Genomic DNA, 24,668 nt, shown 5'->3' with positions numbered 1-24,668 from the left:
AAGAAAGTAGTAAAGGAGAGAAAAAAATGAGACTTGAAATAAGGAAATACATAAGATTTAAATGATGGAAATGAGAAATGAATATACTTCAGTCTTGTAAATGCCCAGTGGAACAGAATGCCTGTGTGAAGAAGCTACAGTGGGCATTGTAAACAGTCACACAAGCTGGGAGCAATTGTTTGTGTCTTTCGGCTTTTTCCGGTTAGGGGTCGCCACAGCGGAACTCTGGTCCGCTAATTAATGGCAGCAGATTTTTACATGCTAGCTTGACGGGCCTAACGCACAACCTTCAACGAAGGAACGCCCATTCACGCATGTCGCCACACAGAAGACGCTCTGAGAATCGAACGGGCAAAATCTCACTGTGAGGCGACAACGCTACCGCAGCATCACCACCGCAGTGGGCACAACGCAGTTTGTTAAATGCCGTTTTGCCATACACAGGTGAATAAAATGGCACTTCAGTAAAATAAGTTGCCTACAGAAAAATGCTCTTTTCTCAGAGATGTGTGGATGTTGGTATTTTCATATCAGAGCAATGAGTTACAATGGGAGGCACCCTGTTTGGTTGTATGGTTTGTTTCTTCAAGGAAAAAAAATACAACTGTCATTCTTTTTAATCAGTGCAACAAACTGCAGTACACTGAATCACATTTGTGTGGATTGATAACACTTAAGGAATGCACTGTCATGAACATTTATCTAGAAAGTTTTTTTCAGGTCTTAACATGCAACATGTAAGCCTTGCAGGTGTGGTCTTGTGCATGTGATTATTCTATATGACAATTACTGTCAGATTCACCTAAAGTCACGAGAACAAATTCATGTAGTCTTCACTGCTTACATTTTCCTAAGTGAGCTGCTTCTCTTAGAAATTTACATGCAAATGCATATTTTACTTCAGTTTTATTGTGTGATACTTATTTGCCCCAAGTTTTAGTGTGTGATACTTATTTGCCCCAGTTTCTAATTTCAATAGTCATGGCCATCTGGGCATCATCCTCCACTCCTCTCCAATCCACAGTTGATATACATGCTCAGGGTTACAAAATGTTCTCTGCTGCCTTCAGCACACAAACTGATAACACTCTTGGCACACCTGGCCATTTCAAAATTCTTATTGCTTGTAAAGGGACATGACACTCTGCAGCAGGCCCTTTCTGTCATCACAGTCTGTGATTTAAAACACTTTACAAATGAGCGTTTACATATGAATCAGCAGTACACAGTCTAGAAGCACAAACCTGTCTCCACTCTGTACTCCCATAGGGAAACAGTAGTTCAGCTCCAGCCGTGCAATATTACCCAGTCTTAGAACAATTCCTGCACCATATGACCATCGAATACATTCTGCCAACTTCTGTAGATGGGCTTTAGGTCCTTCCCCTACAGAGCATTAAAGAAATACATCAAAATGAAGCATCAGCTCTGTTCAGGTTTCATGTTAAAAAACTACAGTAATATCAATTCAATACTTCAGTAAAGGATATAGCAAATATGAGGATAAAAAATGTAAAGTTTGTGCTCTAAAATTTCAGTTCCTGATAACTTGTATAGTATTTTTTTAAAGCCTCTGTAGTACTCGGTCTGAAGTAAAAAGGCATAAATCTCACTCCTACAATCCTACTAGAACATCCACTAAAGGAGGTAATTCAATATAACGACCTATAAATAATCATGATCTCAAATCTTTCTTTTGATACAAATGCTCAACTGGTAAGTAATAAAGTTGTGCCTCAAATGGCATACATGTTTAAAAATCTTAGCACAAGAAATTAGATGTGTCTTATGTTAATATATAAAATATATATTAGAGCACCTGGAGTACAATAACATTTTCTGCATATACAATGATCTTGACAGACTAATGAAAACTCACCAAAATATTCACAAATATTACAGTTCTAATAATAGATGCAAATACCTCAATTTATTAACTGTTCATTATTGTTACATCTGTGGAAAACCATTTGCCTACAAAGTCTTTCACGACTTTAGTTTACAAGCTATCATGGAAACATAAAATTATAACTGAAGTTTAACATTGAGAAAATCAGGCTATGAAGTTTGATTTTAGGTACTGCAAGGACACAATTATGTCACACTTTCTTAACTCAAAAATCCAACAAAAAGTGCCCTGATCAGAGAATAAATATAGCGAGGTAAATCTAAGCAGTTTATTGTGAAAACACGAACAAAACTCCACGAACAGCCAAGAACACACAAACGCCTTTACAATCCTCGCGTTTTCGTCTCAATAATAAGACTTCATCAGATGACCAGTGTTACAATAAATGAATCATTTATACATTAATTAATAACCATTCAACCAATGAAATTAAAACAAAATACTTTAAAATGACCAATGACATTTCCACGAAAGACAATGTTAAAAATACAAGTTCGTTAGAGCCCGTTTGTTTAAATATTGCACTTTTCCATTAACATTAACACAAGTAAATAATCCTATTAAAAAGTTAGTTAAAATAATTAAAAATAATCGTTTATATTTAATTTAATGAAAAATTGAATATATATCATGAACATTATTAAATTAAATTCGTATGCTTTATAATAAAGGAAATATTACCATCTACTGGCCAACAGTAAAATCACAACAAAAGGCATTTAAAGTTAGATCTTAATTTTAATAGTGGCAAAATAGAGACATATTCAACCCAGGGGAATTTCCTGTTTCAAGGGTAACTTGCCACCACATTTCCCTAAATTCTATCCTCTCTTCCCATGGGCCTGCCCTTATGTCATTCTTAATCTGCTCCAATACAAAGAAGGAGAATTCTGCTTTTACACAGGACTTAGTATGTTTATACAAAGCACTGTTTTTTTTTTCTTTACTTTGTTGTTATATCTTTCGGCTTTTCCCAGTTAGGGGCCGCCACAGTGGAACTCCAGTCCACTAATGATTGGCAGTAGATTTTTGCATACTGAGTTGCCAGCCCTGACGCACAACCTTCAACGAAGGTACGCCCATTAACACATGTTAACATTCATTCGGTTTTTCCGACATAGAAGGATCTACATTCTGAACAGACAGCCAAATAAACTATTCCTTTGGTTTCACAGTTATAATAATCAACACTATCAATCCATCTTTTCCGGCTCTCCATGTAAATTTTGCCTGTATTCATAATATTCACACATTGAGAGCAGTGTCCACACTTGCATGTCCTTAATCTTCTTCAGTTATGGATAGATTTATTAACTCTATGTTCAAGTATATTCTTGAGACTCTGGGAGTTTTTGTAAACTACCTTAGAGGGAAGATTGGGTATTTTATCCAAGTCTGAAAGAGACACAAATCTATTCCACTCTTTATTAAACATTTTTTTGATAGTATCATTCAAAGCATTATACTCCAGAATTATTGCTTGTTTGTAAGTAATATTGTCATTATTTTTATCCTTAAATGTTTCACTAACATACTTCAGGAAACCTACTTTTTGTAATTCTTTCCTACATTATCAGAGTGCACCCCCAGCCATTGTAAGAAAAATATTGTAAAAGGTCAGTTTGTTCGGGGGAGTCGTATGACAAGTTTGGATACTGACTTCCGGACAGAGTGTGATCTATTGGAAAAGATATTCATGGAGAGAGGTTACCCTTTGGAATTTATAAACAAAATCATGGTGGAGGTTGTAGAAAGAAGGACTACATTTAAACCCATACAAGGCCACAAAGAACAAGCTAACGTTAGTGAAACATTTAAGGATAAAAATAATGAAAATATTACTTACAAACAAGCAATAATTCTGTAGTATAATGCTTTGAATGATACTACCAAAACATAGTGGAATAGATTTGTCTCTCTTTCAGACTTGGATAAAATACCCAATCTTCCCTGTAAGGTAGTTTACAAAAACTCCCAGAGTCTCAAGAATATACTTGAACATAGGGTTAATAAATCTATCCATAACAGAAGAGATTAGGGACATACAAGTGTGGACACTGCTCTCAATGTGTGAATATTATGAATACAGACAAAATTTACATGGAGAGCTGGAAAAGATGGATTGATAGTGTTGATTATTATAATTGTGAAACCAAAGGAATAGTTTATTTGGCTGTCAGTCAGAAAAACTGAAAGAATGTTAAGGAGAAGGATCTACGAACATATTTATGATATTACAGTAAAGAAAGAAACCAGTGCTTTGTATAAACATACTAAGCCCTGTGTAAAAGCAGAATTCTCCTTCTTTGTATTGGAGCAGATTACCATGGGAAGAGAGGATAGAATTTAGGGAACTGTGGTGGCAAGTTACCCTTGAAGCAGGAAATTCCCCTGGGTTGAATGACTATGTCTCGATTTTGCCACTATTAAAATTAAGATCTGCAAAACTTTAAATGCCTTTGGTTGTAATTTTACTTTTGGTCAGTAAATGGCAATATTTCCTTTATTATAAAGCATATGAATTTAATTCAATGTGGTTCATGATATATATTAAATTTTTCATGAAATTAAATATAAACGATTATTTTTAATTATTTTAACTAACTTTTTAATAGGATTATTTACTTGTGTTAAGAATGTTTTTAATGGAAAAGTGCAATATTTAAACAAACAGGCTCTAACGAACTTGTATTTTTAACATTGTCTTTCGTGGAAATGTCATTGGTCATTTTAAAGTATTTTGTTTTAATTTCATTGGTTGAATGGTTATTAATTAATGTATAAATGATTGATTGATTTATTGTAACACTGGTCTTATTATTGAGATGAAAACGTGAGGATTGTAAAGGCGTTTGTGTGTGTTCTTGGCTGTTCATGGAATTTTGTTCGTGTTTTCAGAATAAACTGCTTGGATTTAAGTCGGTATATTTATTCTCCGATCAGGGCACTTTTTGTTGCATTTTTGGTTTTGTTTAAGAGTGCCTTTCCCATCACTCTTGGTTATCCTGCCGTCAGCGGCCCCCCCAGTCGGCCCGAGTTTCCAAGTCTTGGTCTGGCTGGTTGCTGTCACTTCTTCCCTAACGTCAGTGCGCCAGGGGTATATAAGATGCATCCGACGCCATTTTCTTCTGTTTTTCTTGCCCCAGATGTCAGGTGCCCCCAATAGGTAGGCAATACATATTGCTATATAAAAATATACATATAAAAATAAAACAATACCTTCAGTCACAAGCAAATACACCACAGAGGTTGTATAGGATAGAAAGGAATAGATAAGTCCAGCTAGTTCAGAGGGGATGGAGGGAGGGTAACCTGGACTGCAGCAGTGTGAACAATCGAACATCTACTTTTATGGTAGGTACAAAACTGTACTATGTTCATCGTGTTACACTGCTGCAGTCATCACTCTTGGGTTGAATCCCAAAGCTAAGGATGGGTGGTGGAACTAAACAGGGTTTGGAGAGGCTAGTAGGCCCTGCAGAACTGCAGTGGCAAAGCCAGCTCTGCTTTTAGAGTATAGAGGTAAGTGATGGTGCTTTGTGAAGGTGTGCACTGAACCCCAAGTTGCAGCCTCCAAAATATCCTTGGTTGGTACCCCTCTGAGGAAGTCTGTTGATGTTGCTGTAGCCCTGGTGGAATGGGGCCTGATGTTACCAGGCACAGATTTCCCATGGTGTGTGTAGCAGAAACGGATATAATGTCCTATCCATTTTGAAATGGTCTGCTTTGAGATAGCTTTTCCTTGACATCCTGCAGCATAGGATACAAAGAGCTAGTCAGATTTTCTGAAAGCCTTAGTTTTATCCAAGTAGTAACGTAATTGCTTGTGAATGTCCAAAGAGTGTAGGAGCCTTTCCCCTTTGTTCTGGGGGTTTGGATGAAAGGCGGGCAAATGAATGGTTTGGTTTAGGGTCACACAGGATACCACCTTTGGCATAAAGGAAGGGTTAGTTCGTAAAGAGACTCTGTCTTGATGAAAAATGATGAAAGGCTCCACTGCCATTAGGGACTGTAGTTCTGAGACTCTTCGTGCTGAAGTTAATGCTAGTAGCAGGGCAGTTTTCCATGATAGGAACTGTAGATCAGCAGTGAAAGCTGGTTCAAAGGGCGGAAGTGTAAGCTTTCCCAGAACAAAGTTGAGATCCCAAGTTGGTGTTGGTGCTCTCCGGGGCGGTCTTATGTTCTTAGCCCCTCTGAGGAACTGTCTTAGTAATGGATGTGAAAATATAGGAGGATTCGTGTTGTATTGAGCTGAAATAGCTGAGGCGTGGATCTTAATAGATGAGAAGGAAAGTCCTTTGTGCAACATCTCAGTTAAATATTGAAGAATCTGATGAATATTTGGGACAAGGGGATTTTGGCCTTTAGCCTGGTTCCAGGCGCAGAATCTTTTCCATTTGTCTGAATTGACTTTCCTGGTTCTGTGCCTCCTGGCCTCCAGAATGACGTCCATCACAGCTTTAGAGAGAAGTGTTGACTGGTTATTTAGGCAATTTGCCATGCAGCCAGATTTAAAGTCTTGAGCTGGCTGTGTAGAATCTGATTGTTTTGCTGAATGAGCAGGTGAGGAATTGTAGGCAAAATCCATGGTGGGCCTTGATCCATGTTCCTTAGTACTGGATACCAGTGTTGGTGTGGCCAGTCTGGAGCAATGAGTATTATTTGTGGCCTCTCTAATCTGGCTTTCAGCAGCACCTTTGCCAAAAGAGGCAGTGGAGGAAAGGCATACACTGTCAATGTTTTCCAACTGAATGAGAGGGCGTCCACTTTCCAAGCTAGTGTGTGGTATGTCCTTGTGCAGAATTTCCGTAGTTGCTAGTTTTGGGGGGAAGCAAACAGATCTATGTCTGGGATCCCCCATTTTTGAGTTATCATTGCGAATACTTGTGGATCTAGTTTCCACTTGTGAGGATCTGTGATGTTTCTGCTTAGATCGTCTGCCAGTGTGTTTTTCTTTCCTGGCAGGAATTGTGCTTGTAGTTGAACTTGGTAGGTCAGTGCTGTGTTCCACAAGGTCATTGCTTGTCTGCATAGGGGGTAGGAGTGTGTGCCCCCTTGCTTGTTTATGTACCACATCACTGTGGTGTTGTCCATCTTTATTAGTTGTCCTGGATGTAGGAGGTCCTTGAAAGCTGTTAGGGCATTTTGTACAGCTAGCATCTCTTTTTGATTGATATGTAGATGGCTTTGGTTTGCAGACCATTTGCCCTGAATACACTATCCTGCCATGTGTGCTCCCCAGGCATAATCCGATGCATCTGTTGTTATAGTTTGCCTGGCTGTGGGTAAGGTGAAAGGCTGACCCTTGTTGAGGTGACATGCCTGAGCCCACCATAGAAACTCCTGTTGAAGGCAGGGAATGAGTGGAATTATTGTTTCCAAGCTGTGGCTGTCTTGAGACCATAAGCTTTTCAGATACCATTGTCATTTCCTCATATGCAGTTTTGCAAATGGTATTAGTAGTACGCAAGATGCCATGAATCCTAAGGCCTGCAGAAGTTTTCTTGCAGGGAGTTGGGTCTTTGTTGCCATCATTTTGAAGTGTTGAGTCAGTTGTCTTTGCTTGTCTGGCGTGAGGTAAGCCTTCTGGGCCATTGTATTTAAGCTGGCACCCAGGAATATTATGTCTTGTGAGGGCACTAACTTTGACTTCTTTTCGTTTACTGTGTACCCTAGGCAACTTAGTAGGTTTTTGACAAACGCCAGATGCTTTAATAGAATGTCCTTGCTTTCTGCTTGAATAAGGCAGTCATCCAGGTATGGATATATTTGAATCCCTCTTTGTCTACAGTATGCAATTACTGGTGCCAGGCATTTTGTGAATGCCCTGGGTGCAGTAGATAAGCCAAAGGGCAGTGCAGAAAATTGGTGTTGGGTTGAACCTGCAAGAAATCGGAGGTATCTTCTGCAATTTTGTCTGATAGGGACATGCAGGTATACCTCCTTGAGGTCCAACGTTACTAGCCAAGCCTTCTTGCCCAGCATGGGAAGAAGTTGCTGTAGTGTTAGCATCTTGAATATGGGTACTTCCAGGTATGTGTTTAGAATTGAGAGATCCAGAATGGGTCTCCAGGCTTTGTCCTTTCGGGGAACTAGAAACAGTCGAGTAAAATCCTTGTCCTTACTCCTGTGTAGGAACCTGTTGAATGACTCTCATGTCCATGAGAGCTGAAATTTGCTTTTGAGCCTCTGCCCACTGATTTGATGGCAGGTTTGGCATTCCTTTTATCCTTGGCAAAGTGTGAAAGTGGAATCTATATCCTTGAGATACAATATTTAGGACCCATTTGTCTTTTGTGATGTCTGCAAAAAGTGCTAATTTTCCCCCCAAGGGAGCTGCCAAGACGGTTTGGCTTGGTAGTCTGAGGGGTAAGTCATTGTGTTTGTCTTCTGGTAGTTTGAGACCTGTCTTCTCCTCCTTTTTGGGTTGTGGCACTCCATTGTCGAGGCTGGTAAGAGCCTTGTGGCTGGCCTCTGCCTCTTGGGCGTCTGTATCTGCCCTACTGTGGTCTGGCAGAAGCTGGAAAGGACCAGTTTTTGGTTGGCCAATTTCCGCTGAAATGAGGAGGTTGAACCTGTAAAAAAATCCTTGACCGTCTGCACAGATTTTGCCTTATCCTCCATTTTCTTTAAAACTTCTTCTGCTTTTACACCAAATAAAACATCCTGCTGTAAGGGTGCATCCAATAACTTTGCTTTAACATGATCAGGTAAAGTTTGTTCTTTTAACCAAGCATGCCTATGTATGACAGACCCTGTCACTGCTGCTCTACAAGAAGCTTCCAATGAATCAAATCCACATTGCATATGTTTTCCCACTTGTTCAGCTGAATGCAACAAATCTTGCATTTCCTTGTAATCTGGCTGGTCTGTATGTACGAGCATTTTTTTGTTTTAATTGAGACATCAGATATTGTTGATATTTCAGCATGTGAAACTGACAATTTAAGGCCCTCATAGCTAGAGTAGCTGAGGTATATACTTTCTTTCCCCATCTGTCTAGTGCTCTAGAATCCCTTTCAGAGGGCACAGGATTTTTTAGCAGTAGAGGCTTTAACCCCTTTGGGACCCTGGGAAATGGTTTCTGGGTCAGCAACAGGGCTTTTATACAGGAATTTGTGTGAGTCAGGGACTCTGTAGTATCTGTCTGGTTTGGCTGGTGCAGGAGGTATTGAATCTGGGTTAAGGCTAGATTCTGAATAAACATCATCCACAATGTCTAACACAGATGGAATTGCAAGTGGTCTGTGCTGTGGTAGTAAAAGGAACTCTCGGAGCCTTTTCTTAGAATCAGAGTAATCCTGGCCTTCCCAGTGGAAATGTTCTCTCATAGTATGTAAGGTTTCCCCAAAAGAGTAGTCTTCTGGGGGAGATGCAAAAGGGATAGACTCTTCAGCATCAGAATCTTCATAAGAGGGAAAGGAATATTCCTGTTCCTCAGAAGAGTCTGAGGAAATTGAAACCTGGTCAGAGGAAGCGTAGTCCTTCTCCTGCCTTGGCCTTTTATCAGGAGGGGGATGGGAACCCCTGATTAGGGTAATTAAGTCTTCAGCCATCTTAAGCATCTGTTTCCTAGGCATGGGGCCTTGTACTGGAGACTGCTGTGCAGTCTTCTTTGTTTTTAAAGGAGTTTTCAGTTTTGCATAGGATTTAATAGTGAGTGTTATCGGTCTGAAGACACCTTCAGCAACTGAAGGCGTTTCAACTGCACCGGAATCTCCTTCAGGTATGGAGTCGGAAGGGCCTAAAGGTAAAGGTTGTGGAAGCCTAGTAATCTCCGCTTGTGAATTGGACGTCGCCTGGGGTTCTAAATCAGCGGTCATCAGGGGCTGCGTAGGCGCATCACTGAAAACCAAAGAACCGGCGACTGGCCTAGCAGAGGCCTCGGAGTCCGGTTTGGATTTTGGCTGCCTGTCCTTATCTTTGCGTTTTTTATGCATTCCGGTCGTTGGTTGCTCTGACAGCATGGTATAATTAAATTTCCTACCAAAATAATGCCGGGCGAAATCAAACAGACGTTTAATAGTTCGTTTATTAAACCTAGCACAAAACCGACAACCTGTGACATCGTGGTCTGGTATTAGGCAAGGAATACAATAAGAATGAAAGTCCTTATGAGGTATTTGCTTCCCACAAGAAATGCAATTGTTAACTTTTTCTGACATCGGATTGAGCAAGAAAAGGTTCCCCAATGGGGTACTTAGCTTTATGAAGACTTCGGTCTGAAATACATTTTGAAAATCTCAGGAGTCGGCTGACCGGCACTTGCGAACTGCTTCTGCTTCGGGCATTGCGCGGCAAGAAAGATTGAAGAAAATGGCGTCAGATGCATCCTACATACCCCTGGCGCACTGACGTCAGGGAAGAAGCGACAGCAACCGACGCCGGACCAAGACTTTGGAACTCGGGCCGACTGCGGGACCACCTGATGGCAGGATAACCCAAGAGTGATGACTTCAGCAGGGTTACATGATGAACATCACCACTTCATATCAGAAACAATAAGAACTTAGGATACTTAGAAACAACTGGATTCACTGTCTGGGGACAAAGCGTTTGATCCAGAACTCTTGGTGTCAGTATTACTAGACGGCCATACAGCCTTAATGCTGCTATACAACTTATCTATTAATAAGAACTAAACAGAGAGCTGTGCTTTTCATCCTAGACTTGTTAATCAGAAAATATTTATCAAAAATAGAGTAGTCTGTAGAATGCAAAGATGACTGATAAGCACTCTCCAACAGTGCCACATAAGAATTTGTTTAAAAAGCCAGTAAAAGTTATCAAACTCATTAAAATTCAGTTACTGGCTAGTAGTAGTTTCATTGTCTGGATACTAGCAAAGAAGAAAACCAGAGAAAATAAGCAGAAACCAACTAAAACGAGAAGAAATAGCTCTGACTGGGAAGAACTTTGCAGCTCTTCGGCAAAAAATCAGTTCAAGTTTCAGTTTTAGTGCAGGATATGGATTCCAGTACTTTAGAAGAAAAAAAAATGCACTGAGACATGTTTGAGACACTGGTTTAAAAGTCAAACAGCAAAATGCTATAAAAATAGAAGCTTTATGTAGCTGTTCAGACGAGCTGATAAAAATGCAGAAATCAAAGGCTCAAATGAAGAAGGCTAACTGATCAAACTTCTCAGGAACATATGGTTTAAATATAATTAGTCAAAAGACAGTGCGTGCAAAGAAAACTCTTTTGGGTGTCCTACAGAAACTGGAGGAAAGAGACTGCATTCATTTATGAAAGTATAAATAAGCAAGTGGACTATTGTTCGACTGCAGGATTTAAGTAAGAGGACACTTGTATGCGCTCCGAATCTGGCCATGAGAAGGCAGAGTCAACCTATAATGTAAAGATGTAACCATACCAGTAGAATAACTGTGGCCAAAAGTCTTAAAACTTGGGGATGCTAGGGTGTTGGTGGAAAACAATTATTTACTGTACCCCAGACAGAAGAGAAGCAAGCTTATTCCAGCAATCTGGGGATGTTGTTTTGGCAGGTCTGAGATTCAAGCTGTTATACCCAGCTGTCTTCAGACTACTTTTTCCAGTGGCATCAAATACTGTTTTGGATGAAGAACAGGCTAAGAGGGAAATACAGTTTAGCTAACAAAGAGATGGCCAGCAAACTAACTGAAGGAGACTCTGCTTCTCATTATAACAAAGTCCATAGAGAAACCTTGCCAGTGAAACATTTTGAATTGTTCCAAAGGAAATGCATGAAATAAAATACTGCACAATTCAGATTAGTCACTTAAGGGTAACCATTTTTTAAGGCTAAAATGCAATATTTACTGAAAACATGCAAGTTGTTCTTCACAACTGTGAGGGGAATAGAGTTAAGAAAAGGATGGAGTAACCTGTGCAAGCGGAAACTTGTGTTTTAACAAACACTTACCTTCCTGTGGATGCAACCATCAATCTAGGTCACCTGCTCCTCTCCCTATGTAAGTGGGAGACTTTGTTTTTGGAATGCACATATATCTTTCAAAATTTATTGTGACTTAAAAGGGGAATGGAGTCTGAAAATGCATTTAGTTTTCTTGTTTCTTTAGTCTTTTTTATCAAAGCAAAAAGTCTGTGAAATTGTAACTTGGGTTGAAATGGAAATAACAAGCAACTACACAAAAGATCAGCCAGCCCATCATTAATATGTGCATGTAAAGCTGGAAATTCATATTCAAAAAACATGTGGAAGTAACAGCTTTATCAGAATGGCTACTTTGTCAGTATTAACAGGGAATGCAAAAGGCCTTACAGGTATAGACAAAATGCAAAGAATAATTATAATAAGTACAGGATGGAAATAGCAATGTTACAGTAGACACATCTGGATAGAAATGAGCATGCAAATTTGATGAGACATTTGGATAGAAATGAGCATGCAAATTTGATGACACATTTGGATAGAAATGAGCATGCAAATTTGACTAAAATGATTTCTGGATGGACATTCAGCAGAACAAAGACAAAGGAAAAGGGGAGTAATAATATTGATTGAGAGAGGGTCTGCAATTGTGATAGATGAGGAAAACAAGAACAGTACTGTTACATTTGTGGTAATAAGGTGTTATTGGCAAGGTAGGCAATTATGTCACCAAGTATTCCTTGCTGACATAATTGCCTACGTAACTACTATTACAGGACTTAAGAGAATTTTGTGAGAAATAACCTTTCAGCATGGATTATTATTTATGGGTGTGTGGGGTGTAAGACTGAAACCAGATTTCCAATAGTAAAGCTGTATCATGGAGACCTAGAGGGGAAAATAAAACAAAATGGAGTACATTTCTGAAAAATTATATAAGAACATTTGGTATGGAAGATGTGAATTTGGTAGCAGGAACTCCAACAGAATCTACATATTATTCTAAAATACAGCAACTGGGCTAGACTGGATAGAAATTATATTTCACAGCAGCATGTATTTCATTAAAAGATTTGAAACCCATCCAATAACTATATCAGATTATGAAGCAATAAATCCAAGATAAAGAAACAAGACACGTGCTTTTTACTTATCTGTTAAAATAAGAGGACTTCAAAATTGATAATGGATGGATTCAAGAGTTATTAAAGAAAACAGAACTTATTTCAGAATGGGTATCTATTGAGTGGGGTTAAATGTAAAAGGACTTTAAAAACATGTCAGAAATAAGCAAGCAATAGAAAATATGAATTATTTAGAGGGGTTAGCGAAGGTTAAACAAATTGTAGAAGGGGAATCCCAAAAAACAAGAAGCACAGCAACTGCAGAGAGTTAACGGGAAAATAAGGGAGTATTTGGACAGCATAAAAATTTGTAAAAAAGGCTGCTGTTAAGCAACTATTTTCATGAGAAAGCAGAATCTTTTAGTGCAATGCCCGATATAAAAGAAAGTAGGAAGATATGTATTTAAATGTAGGTTGCCAATGACAAGAAAAGGAGAGATCCAACAGAGGTATTGGGTATAGTTTGTAAAATATGTAGTTTGTATAAAGCAGAGCAATGGGGGAAACCAAAAAAGGTACAAATGGAACTTTACAGACGACTTAGTTATGCCAAGATTAGAGGAAGACGAGGCTCAACAATTACAGTAAAATAATAGTTAAGCTAGGAAGAGATGGGGTAAAATTGTGAAGTATAAATCAATCAACATGGAAGTCTCCAGGAACAGACATTATTCCTGCAGAAACTTGGAAGTTAGGAGGGGAAGATCGATCTGGAAGGTTTTGTTTAACAAATTTTATAAAGTGGAGTACCAGTACCTTAGAAGAAAGCTGTGTCGACTGTATTACCCAAGAAGGACAAAAACCCTTCAAATCTAGCTTCAAGCACACCCATTTAAATTTTAGATCAAGATTATAAAGTATTTATATCTAGAAGTTTTGCTCTGAAGTATTTGCATAGGTATTTTTATATCCCAAGCAGATGCCAAAGAATTTCTCCTCAGATTGCAAATATTAGAGTTGCGATGGGGAAAAAAGAGGAATACATGTTTTGGAAGTATAATGTCTTGGCAGACTTTAAAAATTCTCCTACAGAGTACTCTGTCAGAAACACTGGTTAGCAAATGGGTACAAGTAATGAAATTATTTTTGGAGCTGTGATACAGGATCTGAATTGCCTAAACATAGTAAGGCCTTGTTAAGTTTAATTCTGGTGGCTGCCAAAAAAGTAATTACTAGACAGGGGCGGCTCGTGGCATCGGGCTGCTGGACTGCAGCCCCCTCAGCTAGACAGCTGAGTATTTAGTTTATTTTATTTTTAATGTAAAAAAAAAAAAAAAATTAAAATCTGTTCTTTAAAACTTTAAATTTCGAGTCCGCGACTCGAAATTACGCCAGATCTTGCATTGCGCGCTTCTAGCGCAACAGTGTTTTTTTTTTTTTTAATTCTTGCTGCAATGTTTTGATTGCAGCCCGGGGGAATAAAGAAGGCATCATTGTGATGCCCAGAAGTCCCCAGAAGTCTATGCGGTTGAGACACAAACCGCATAGACATGGAAGGGGCTCGGACTGCGACGTCCGCAGGCACGTCATGATGTGCTTGCTGGGCAAATGCTGCTGATTGGTTGTCGCTCTCTTCCCGGGCTTTATGTGCTGGGAAAAGAGCGAGAATCAGTCAGTCAGTTTTCGGCGTTGGACCTGATCATATTGTAAACTTTTTTTCCGGCTATAGTATAGTTTGATTGAAAACATTTTTCTTTTGATTTTTTGGCACAAGACAAATTATTTTTAAAGTACACAGAGAGCAATGCAATCAGGAGGACTGTGGTGGATTTATTTGCAAATTAATTGCTGCTTCTTTCAGGCTGTTCTGGAATCAAAACAGGTGAGTTACTATTTATTTCATTACTTAATTATTTAATTTAAGTAGTTTGCTCAGCACAAAGGTATGAGGGGTCAGTATATAAGTAAGAGTGTAAATGGCTTTGTCTCCTATGTGGCGCATATTGAGAAAATGTTCCAGTGTGTTTATTAGCGTGGTGGCATGTATGTGTCCTTGTTGTGTGTATATGTGGTACATAATTCTACACAGTGTTGGTGTTGTGTACTGTTGGTGTGTTTGTTTTTCAATGTGGGATCTCAACAAATGCTGATTTAGTGAATTGAATTTCATCAATCGGAAGAAAGCCAGTAGCAATACTTCTTCTGTCAGCTTTCTGATTCTTTAATGTTTTTGTTTTAATATGCTGATTTTGCTTTGAGAATGCTTGAAGTCACACATGCAAAGTACATCACAGTATTTTTTAGTTACTTATTATGATTAATTATTGTTATTGTAGTTTACTTTTTAGATAGGTTTGGCTAAAATCCATTGGCATTACTGAATATTCTGGTGTGCAGCCATGATTTTTAAAACTGCACATCAATTTCTAGATTATCGCTCGGATAATTTGCTTATCATTTCATAGGCACTATTGAAGACCCATTTGCCGAGGACTGTTCAGTCAGGTTCTACGAACCAAGCAGAACTTTAGAACTAGTTTATTTTTTTGTGGGAGGCCATTCACCATATTCTCCACTCTACTGTCTAGTGTAATTAATCCTCTTTGAGGTCACCAAACCTGAGAGTAAGTTATAAAAAAAGAGATGTTCCATTTGGTCTTCAGTGACTCAGTCCAAATTGTATCAACTATATAACTTTATTTTATTAGTTCTGTTGGTAAAACTAATTTGTTGACAATAGTAGTAAAGTTAAGGTTGGAGGAAGTGAATCAAACCCACCATCCTTACTCTGCCGATTGGTGCAGACTGGGTCCCATATGGAGGTAACCATAATGATCAGAATCTCTACAGAAGGGTACCACACAAGGAGGTGACATGGGTCACCAGAAGTGAAAGAAGTAACTCCTGATAAGGCATCACATTCTTCAGGGTAAACCTAGAAGATGTAAGGGATTTAGGTGTTAGATCCCTGTTTGGTAGCAGGTCTAAAAGGGACAATGGGTAATGTTTTTCTGTGGGGCTACTTATTTATGCCATGCTTTAGTGTAGAGAGCACTCCAGCATGGATTTCAATATATAGTGAAACACCTGGCACAACTCTTAAGGCTTTGGCTTCACTGGGGACTGGGAATCCATTTGAGGGAGGGGGTGCAGACCTCTTTTATCATAATGGCCTGCATCTGCATGGCAGGACAGCATGAATCCTTAGTTAAAGGTTTACATGTTTCATCAGTAAGCATTTAAGCTAGCTAAGAGGGAGGCACAAAAAGCATCATGGAAAGCATGACCATTTCCCTTAAAAAGGTTGTGGATAATGTGCCATTAAATAAATGAGGGGTGGGAGGGATATGTACTCGATATTAATAATGCAGTAAAACTTGCCAGACAGCAGAATGGATAAGCACCAGTGCCCACTATCTAGGCAAAAGCTGTCTTATGTAGCCCAGAAGGTTACATCTATTTGCTTCTCTTGAGCTTCAGCATGTACTTCTGGGTCTGGTTTATTCAAGTTTCTGTTGCAGCCTATGTGGGTCTGAACAAGTCACATAACCAACAGGTGCCTGCAGTCTCCCCTATACAGGTGTACTTATGTCTAGTGGGATTACCTGCTTAACAAATGAACAAAATGAAAATAAAAGTAAAAATGAAATGTAGTGACTTTGATAGGAAAACTGTGTTTCCATATTGTAGTGGTAAAGGAAATGTACACAGAGAACTGTGATTTGAATATAAATGCACCAAAATATATAAGGCACTGGGATAATAAATGAAAAATAAAAAAAGAAGGGGTAACCCTATATGAAGTAAACTACTCAAAGCAGCAGAATAGATGAATAAACATGGAGGTGAGGAGACACTTGACATCCCACTGGAGACTTAAAGTGGTGGCATAGTCCCCATGGGTTTGAATATAAAACAGCTCCTTATGATGCAAAAAGCAGGTAAGAAAACATCAGATTGTATCCTTCAGATGGTGAAGGAAATTGAAGTAATTCTGATAGATGACTTTAATATGCTTGATACTAATTGGATCACTTTAGCTGAAGTCACACCCAAGAATGGGGTCCTTCTTGATACCTAACAAGGAGCAGGTCTCAGAGTATAAGAACTAATGCCTTCTTATAGGTTCATGTGTAAGTACTAGGCTAGTTGCTCTTGTGGGCCATTTTAAGCTTGTCCAGTTTCCCATTTTGTGCTCAAAATAACTTATCCCATTTGGTTACAGATTGGCCTTACCTATCCCATGGTTGATGACTACATATTACCCTTATGAGAATAACTGAAACCATACCATAGATAATTTGAGGGGACCCATGCATGAGATAAATTATTTAGGAACTGCCATTAGTAGCAGAGGGGGCAGTCCTGGGATAAATTTTCTGTTTCCCATCCATAGATCTAAGTTTTGCTTGAATATGAAGAGGGATGAACTTTGTTTTATGTGGCTGGGGAGGCTGTTCCATAAGAGTGGTATCCTCTGGGAGATAAACCTGTCCCTGCAAACCACTCTGATGTGGGTAGAAGATGTTTTGATCCCCAACTGAGTATTTTTGATGCCATTTGACTTGCTGATGTGCAGTAAATCCATCAGTAATGGGTCAGAGGATATCTTGTATGCCAGACACAAGTTGCCTCTTAGTAGTCTGTAGGATACTGAATATAGTGACAGGGCTTTGAGTTGATCTATGTAGGACATTTTGTTTAGGCCTTGTATTATTTTAGTAAGGTATCTCTGGGCATTCCAGTTGTTACATGTGTCTCGGCAGATACATGGTAAAGGGACATTATATTCCATGACTGGCCTAATGAGGGCTGAGTAAAGGGGACAATGACATCCTTAGATCTAGCCACAAGCCTTTTTTAATAAGCTGTGAAATATAAAAGGGCTTAATTACAACAATAGGCACATGTTGTTCAAAAGTTAGATCACTGTCCACATAAGTTCCCAAATCCTGAACAAACGGGTTAATTCTTAGGGGCATATTTTCACTGTGGAAGTCCATATGGTAGATGACTTCCAAAGGTACAGTAGTATATTTTTTGACATTTAGTTTCAGCCATAATTTTGGCCCCAGTTATTTATTTGAAACAAACCTTCCTGCAGAATGGCTAAGTCATCTAGAGATTCACTGACTGCTCCTAGCTTGCACTCATTTGCAAACATAGTCAGACAAAGCTCTTTGGTATTGACTTTTACTTCAGAAAAGTAGATGCCAAACAGGAGATGTCCCAGCACATAACCCTGGGGAACTCCAGTGGTGACTGATCTCTTTTCAAAGGTAACTTCCCTTATATTGATTATTTGCATCCTATCTGTAAGACAGTTGGCAATCCCGTGGGTGGCTTTGGGGTTTATTGCTAGTTTGTTTAGCTTTTTTACTATGCCTGAGTGGGGAATTGTCTCAAAAGCTTTGGTGAGGCTGAGGTACTTGGTGTGTACTAGTAAAAGAGCAGTGTTGGATTTGGTGTTCTCAGATGTGAAGAAGAGAGTAGGATCTTAGATCTGTCCTTGGCAGCCACATGGAAGCCCTCTGAACAGTGTTTCAAACAGTTTAACTGCAAACTTTGTCAATCAAATGTGAAATTCCTTAGCTTTGGTTAGTAGATTTTTCACAAGCTTGGGTAATATCTCAGACAAGTCTAGCAGGCAGGTATGAATAAGAATGTACACTAGAGAGGCAATGTGGTTAAGGATGGCACCTTTTCAGAAGGCCAAAGTGAAATATAAGAAAAGTATAAGAAGTAATGAAGCAAATGTTATATGAGCTTCAGTAGCAGGCATATGTTTCGGTACAAGTGAGATCTCTTTTCTTGCACTTGCTGGTGTTCAGATTCATTCTCCAGCACCAGAGGCAGATGTCTATGTTGGTTTTACTGTTCACTTTAGTGTCTTACTACGTCAGCAGTGTGCTATCAGAAATGCAGCAGCACATGAGATGGGCTGTTAGTATTCCTAAAATGATGCTCCAAATACTGCCTAGATTTGGAATTTTATAAACTGACAAGCAGAAGTCCCTGATCCTTACTGTTGGTACTCAGGCATCTGGAGTGGAATCTGCTTTTTTCTTTTAGGGAAATGTTTCATTTCAGTGCTTGTGTATAACTGGACATAGTAATGAAGATTTTGCGTAGGGAATTTGTGTATCAGGGAAGTGCTTGTGCTTACATGGTCAGACTGCTGAAATGAAAACTGTGCAAAATAATTTATTGTGTCATTTTAGTGCTTGTGCATACAGAGTACAAACTAACGAAGGGTTACTTGGGAAAATTATTCATTACTGTGTTAGTATTTGTGAAGTGTTTAATTTTGGTGCTTGTGTATACCTGGACATAGTAATGAAGATTTTGCTTGGGGAAATTCATTTGTGTATCAGGGAAGTGCTTGTGCATACATGGTCAGACAGCTGAAGCAACCACTGGGCAAAATAATTGTGTCATTTCAGTGCTTGTGCATACACAATACAAACTAATGAACGGGTTACTGGGGAAAATTATTCATTACTGTGTCAGTGTTTGGGAAATGTTTCATTTTGGTGCTTGTGTATACCTGGATATGTGATGTCATGTGGTTTATGGAAGAGGCTTGTGGGCCACTGAGTTATATGCTTTATTCAAGTGGGCCACGATCAGAAAAGTTTGAGAAACACCGGTATGGACTGTTACTGCCCAACTCTCTGATATATTAGTATATGTAGAAAATGCAGTTAACTGTTATATATTCCTAGCAGAGATCACTGAAGAACAGCCTCAAACAAAGGGGTACTGATTGCATTAATAGGTGGTAGGATAGTTAGTTTGCATTTTTTTTTTCATTCACTGATGTGTCTTGTAGGTGGCACCTATTATGAATTATCTTTTTACAGGTCAGTGAATAGAGTTTTTTTTTTTTTAATGCTACTTTTAAAGTTTGAGTTTGAGTGATTATTACTAGAGCTAGATTGTAAGGGGTTAGTTTTAGTTTTCTACTTAAATTTATAAGTATTTCTTTGCTTGTTAGATAGTAGTTAGGCTGGCTTAATGTAAAGTAAAGTTACAGTCGGACTAAGTGTATTTACCCACAGGACCCATCACAACGTCTTGTTGGCCACACCCCATCTTGTTGGCCACACCCATCCAGCTGTCTCCTGCAGCCCCCCTATGATTTGAAGTCACCAGCCGCCACTGTTACTAGAAAATGGAAATCAAAGCAATGCTGTAACAGAAATAAAACAAATGAAAGTGGGAAAGAACAAATTATATAGAAACAATGGTAATTGTGAGAACAATACATGCAGAAAAATGTTTAGAAGGAGGAATAGGTTTAAGAGGAGAAAGGAATTGACCAACTTATGTAATGATAGACTGATAACATTGTAGAGAAGAATATATGTAATATATAATGTTTGTAACTGTGAACATGTTAATATGGCTTGTTTTCTTTTATATACATACAAGTCTGCCTATGTCACAAGTGATAATTCAATAATTTTTAAAGAAAATATTTATGTCTCTACTAGCTAAGATAATGGCAAAAGTGGGTTACCAAAGTTAACATATATGAATCAATATGATTTTGTGGAGATCAGTCAGAGGAGGTTAGAATGGATTGTTAAAGCAATTCACAAAGAAACAATGGGAAGATATATGTATGTCTCCCAAATATGCAACAAAATCTAGAAGATTTAGGATTTTTGCCTGGAAATGTTTGCATAGATATTTCTACACCCCAAGTGGACTCCAGAGAATTTTTCCTCAGGCAAATATCAAATGTTGGAGGTGTGACGGGGAAGAAAGAGGTAATTGGGAACATTTTCTGGGAGTGCGGTGAACTGGTGGACATTAAGGATTCCCTGCGGAGATACTGGGTGAGGAGATTCATCTGATAAGGGAGATGATTTTTCTAAGCTATGATACAGAATCAAATTGCCTAGGCATGGTAAGGTCTTGAGAGAAAACACTATACCGGGTACCACACAATAACGTCTTTATTTAAACAAAGTAAAAAAGAGAGGTGCGCTTCGCAACCGTTGCTTCATCAGACAAAGAATTAACTGTTCAACTGCTTGTTTTATATCACTCTCAGTCAAAAAATTTTTTTCCAATTAGTGACATCATACAACTTTTGAAAATTTAAAGGCATATATGACAAGAATATTGTAAAATATGCATATGAATATAAAATATATATACAAAAATGTAAAGTATGTTCATATTTATGCATATCTATTTTAAAACAGTTAAATAATCTCATTAAAAATGCATATATATAAAAAAATGCATATAAATAAAAATGCATAGTATATTCATATTTATGCATATCTAATTTAAAACAATTAAATAATCTCATAAAAATGCATATATAAAATATATATAAAAAGAATGCATAATACAAAATATATAATAAAAGAAATATATGTATATATATATATATACATATATATTTTTTTTATTTTATGCAAAATATTAATTGTGTTGAAGGCATCTAGCTTTAAGAAATGGAACGAGTGATGTACAACCATTTAAGCCTGGATATCTATCAGCATTGAGCTTGATAATCCATCTTTGTTATCGGCTCTCTGTGAAATTTTCAATATCTCCTCCCCTCACATTTCTATGTATATGTTGTAAAACAAAGAACTTGAAAGAGTGTGAAGGGTCAGTGTTTAAAACATGTTGAGCAAGCGCACTAGTAGTTTTGTTATTTCTGATGTCTCTTATGTGTTCCAATATTCTATCCTTTAAGTTTCTATTTGTTTTTCCTATACAGAAGGCATGACATATTTGGCAGAAACAAAAATAAATAACATCTGTGGTTTTACAGTCTGCATATGAATGAGAGTATAGTGTAAAATTTCTAACAGGATGAATACATGGTGTAGTACTATGAATATGTGTACAAGCAGTACAAGACCTACAAGGAAAAGTACCGTTGCGTCTGGAATTATAGGTATTTTTTTTGACGTCTTTATTACACAATTGTTGTTTTAATGTTAGATTATTTCTGAAACTGAAACTAGGTGCATTACCAATGAAAGAATGTAAACAAGGAATCTCATGTAAAATGTGCCAATGTTGTTTAATAATATTAGTATACTGATTAACATTACTAGCATACTGAAAAACCGCTCTAATGCTATTATTTTGTGTATTATTTCTCAAATTACTGCAATCTGACATAATAGAATTAGAAGACTGAAAATATGCTTTACATTTAGAGTCCCTGAGTGTCCAAGCATCAGAAATAGTTCTATCTATTTCATCCATATGATATCCTCTTCTTAAAAAATCAGTTTTCAATTTATTCAAAGCTAGTACTGCATCATTATCATTGTTGTGTAATCTTAATGTTCTGTATACCTGCTCCTTGAGCACATTTCTTGGAATGTGTCTAGGATGCATACTGGTTTTGTGAAGGTATGTATTTTTCTTCGTGGGTTTGTGAAAAATTTTGCTGGTAAAACCTGTCAACTCTGATTTGATTATATGTACATCTAAGAAATCAATCTCAGATGTAGAAAATTTGTATGTGAATCTCAGAAAATCAGTAGTTGTATGCAAATAATTAATAAATAATATAAGCTCAGATATATTGCCTTTCCATAATAAAAAACATCATCCACAAAACGTGTATACCATAAAAGCTGACTAATAAATGGATTCCTATCAGAAAATACATGTGTTTGTTCCCAGAATGTAAGAGATAGATTGGCATAACTATTTGCACATGGCGTGCCCATGGCAACACCGATCTGTTGCAGAAAGAATTGTTCTTCAAAATATACATTATTTTCCAGAATAATCTCTAACAAACTGCATACAAGTTGTACTTTTTCATTGGTGAAGCAATTATTTCTTGCAAGAAAATTTCTAATCATATTAATGCCCCATGTATTCGGGATACTTGTAAACAATGACTCTATATCCATAGTAACAAGAGCAAAGTCATTAATATCTGATAAACTTTCAATTCTAGTATGTAATTTCTCTAGAAACATTTTGGTGTCTCTTAAAATATTTTCACATTTGTCTAAGAGCACATGCAGTGTACTTTCAACATAAATAGACAGTGGTTCTGTACACCAACCAGTGCCTGAGACTATGGGACGCATTGGTGGCAGACTTCTGTCTTTATGAACCTTTGGTAAACCATAAATCTTAGGAATAGTTGGATTCAAGACATTAACGTATTTAAACAGTGGTTCATCTATTAAATCAGTAATTAATAAGACTCTAAGAAAGGAAGGAACTTCAAACATACAAGTGACTGAAAACACAGAAAGTATTTTTTTAGATGCCAGCAAACAAGGCGACTTCACTTTGAGAGTACCACTACCTTACAAGAATCGAATGAAACAATATGTACACAAAGGACAGTCACTGCAACTGGGTTCACTGGAAGGAGCAGTACATTCTCCAAAGAGGAGACGGACTTAACTACAGGTTTGATTTTGAACCTTTCCTCTATTATTTTAACACCGGAACAGTTGAATGTTTTAAATAAGGGCCTTTCATTTATACCTGCTAGAAAGGCTAATCTCACAGAAATGATTAAAGACCTTAAATTATTAGGCAGGAATTTGTCTCTAAAATTTTTGTTCCCAAACAATGTTACAAATAATATGAATGTGTTTAAACAGCCTAGCACTTTCATTCCTTATACTCCCCCGAGTATACAAAGATTCCTTGATATATGTGAAACATCTTTTAGGCAGATATATGATGATAATTTGAGTGACTATTACTATGGAAATCTAAATACAAGTGAATATAGAGCACTGAATGAACTAAAGAACTTGAATTCTGTCGTTATTAAACAGGCAGATAAAGGTGGAGATATTGTTATTTTAGATAAGCAATTGTATGTACAACAAATGTATAAGTTACTGCTTAATAATTATACATACAGAGGAATCTCAAAAGTTACAGTGAATGCCATCATTGATAAAGTGTCTTTTTTGATTTTTGACTTATTAATTACTGATTTAATAGATGAACCACTGTTTAAATACTTTAATGTCTTGAATCCAACTATTCCTAAGATTTATGGTTTACCAAAGGTTCATAAAGACAGAAGTCTGCCACCAATGCATCCCATAGTCTCAGGCACTGGTTGGTGTACAGAACCACTGTCTATTTATGTTGAAAGTACACTGCATGTGCTCTTAGACAAATGTGAAAATATTTTAAGAGACACCAAAATGTTTCTAGAGAAATTACATACTAGAATTGAAAGTTTATCAGATATTAATGACTTTGCTCTTGTTACTATGGATATAGAGTCATTGTCTACAAGTATCCCGGATACATGGGGCATTAATATGATTAGAAATTTACTTACAAGAAATAATTGCTTTACCAATGAAAAAGTACAACTTATATGCAGTTTGTTAGAGATTATTCTGGAAAATAATGTTGTATATTTTGAAGAACAATTCTTTCTGCAACAGATCGGCATTGCCATGGGCACACCATGTGCAAATAGTTATGTCAATCTATCTCTTACATTCTGGGAACAAACACATGTCTTTTCTGATAAGAATCCATTTATTAGTCAGCTTTTATGGTATACACGTTTTGTGGATGATGTTTTTTTATTATGGAAAGGCAATATATCTGAGCTTATATTATTTATTAATTATTTGCATACAACTACTGATTTTCTGAGATTCACATACAAATTTTCTACATCTGAGATTTCTTAGATGTACATATAATCAAATCAGAGTTGACAGGTTTTACCAGCAAAATTTTTCACAAACCCATGAAGAAAAATACATACCTTCACAAAACCAGTATGCATCCTAGACACATTCCAAGAAATGTGCTCAAGGGGCAGGTAT

At 37.6% G+C, this 24,668-nt stretch overlaps 1 protein-coding gene across 1 annotated transcript in view; it reads right to left on the bottom strand.

Moving 5' to 3' along the window:
- The window catches only part of SAMM50 (SAMM50 sorting and assembly machinery component), a 1,314,985-nt gene that overhangs the window by 91,833 nt on the left and 1,198,484 nt on the right, over window positions 1–24,668 (bottom strand). Inside the window, exon 14 of the mRNA XM_044088615.1 lies at window positions 1,245–1,386. Within this exon, the coding sequence (XP_043944550.1) occupies window positions 1,245–1,386 (142 nt within the window). The remainder of the gene's footprint in view (window positions 1–1,244; window positions 1,387–24,668) is intronic.

The sequence above is a fragment of the Protopterus annectens genome, chromosome 11.part0 (assembly GCF_019279795.1).
Source record: "Protopterus annectens isolate FY-2018-M chromosome 11.part0, PAN1.0, whole genome shotgun sequence".
NCBI lineage: Eukaryota > Metazoa > Chordata > Ceratodontiformes > Protopteridae > Protopterus > Protopterus annectens.
This window is presented reverse-complemented; position numbering and strand designations above follow the sequence as displayed.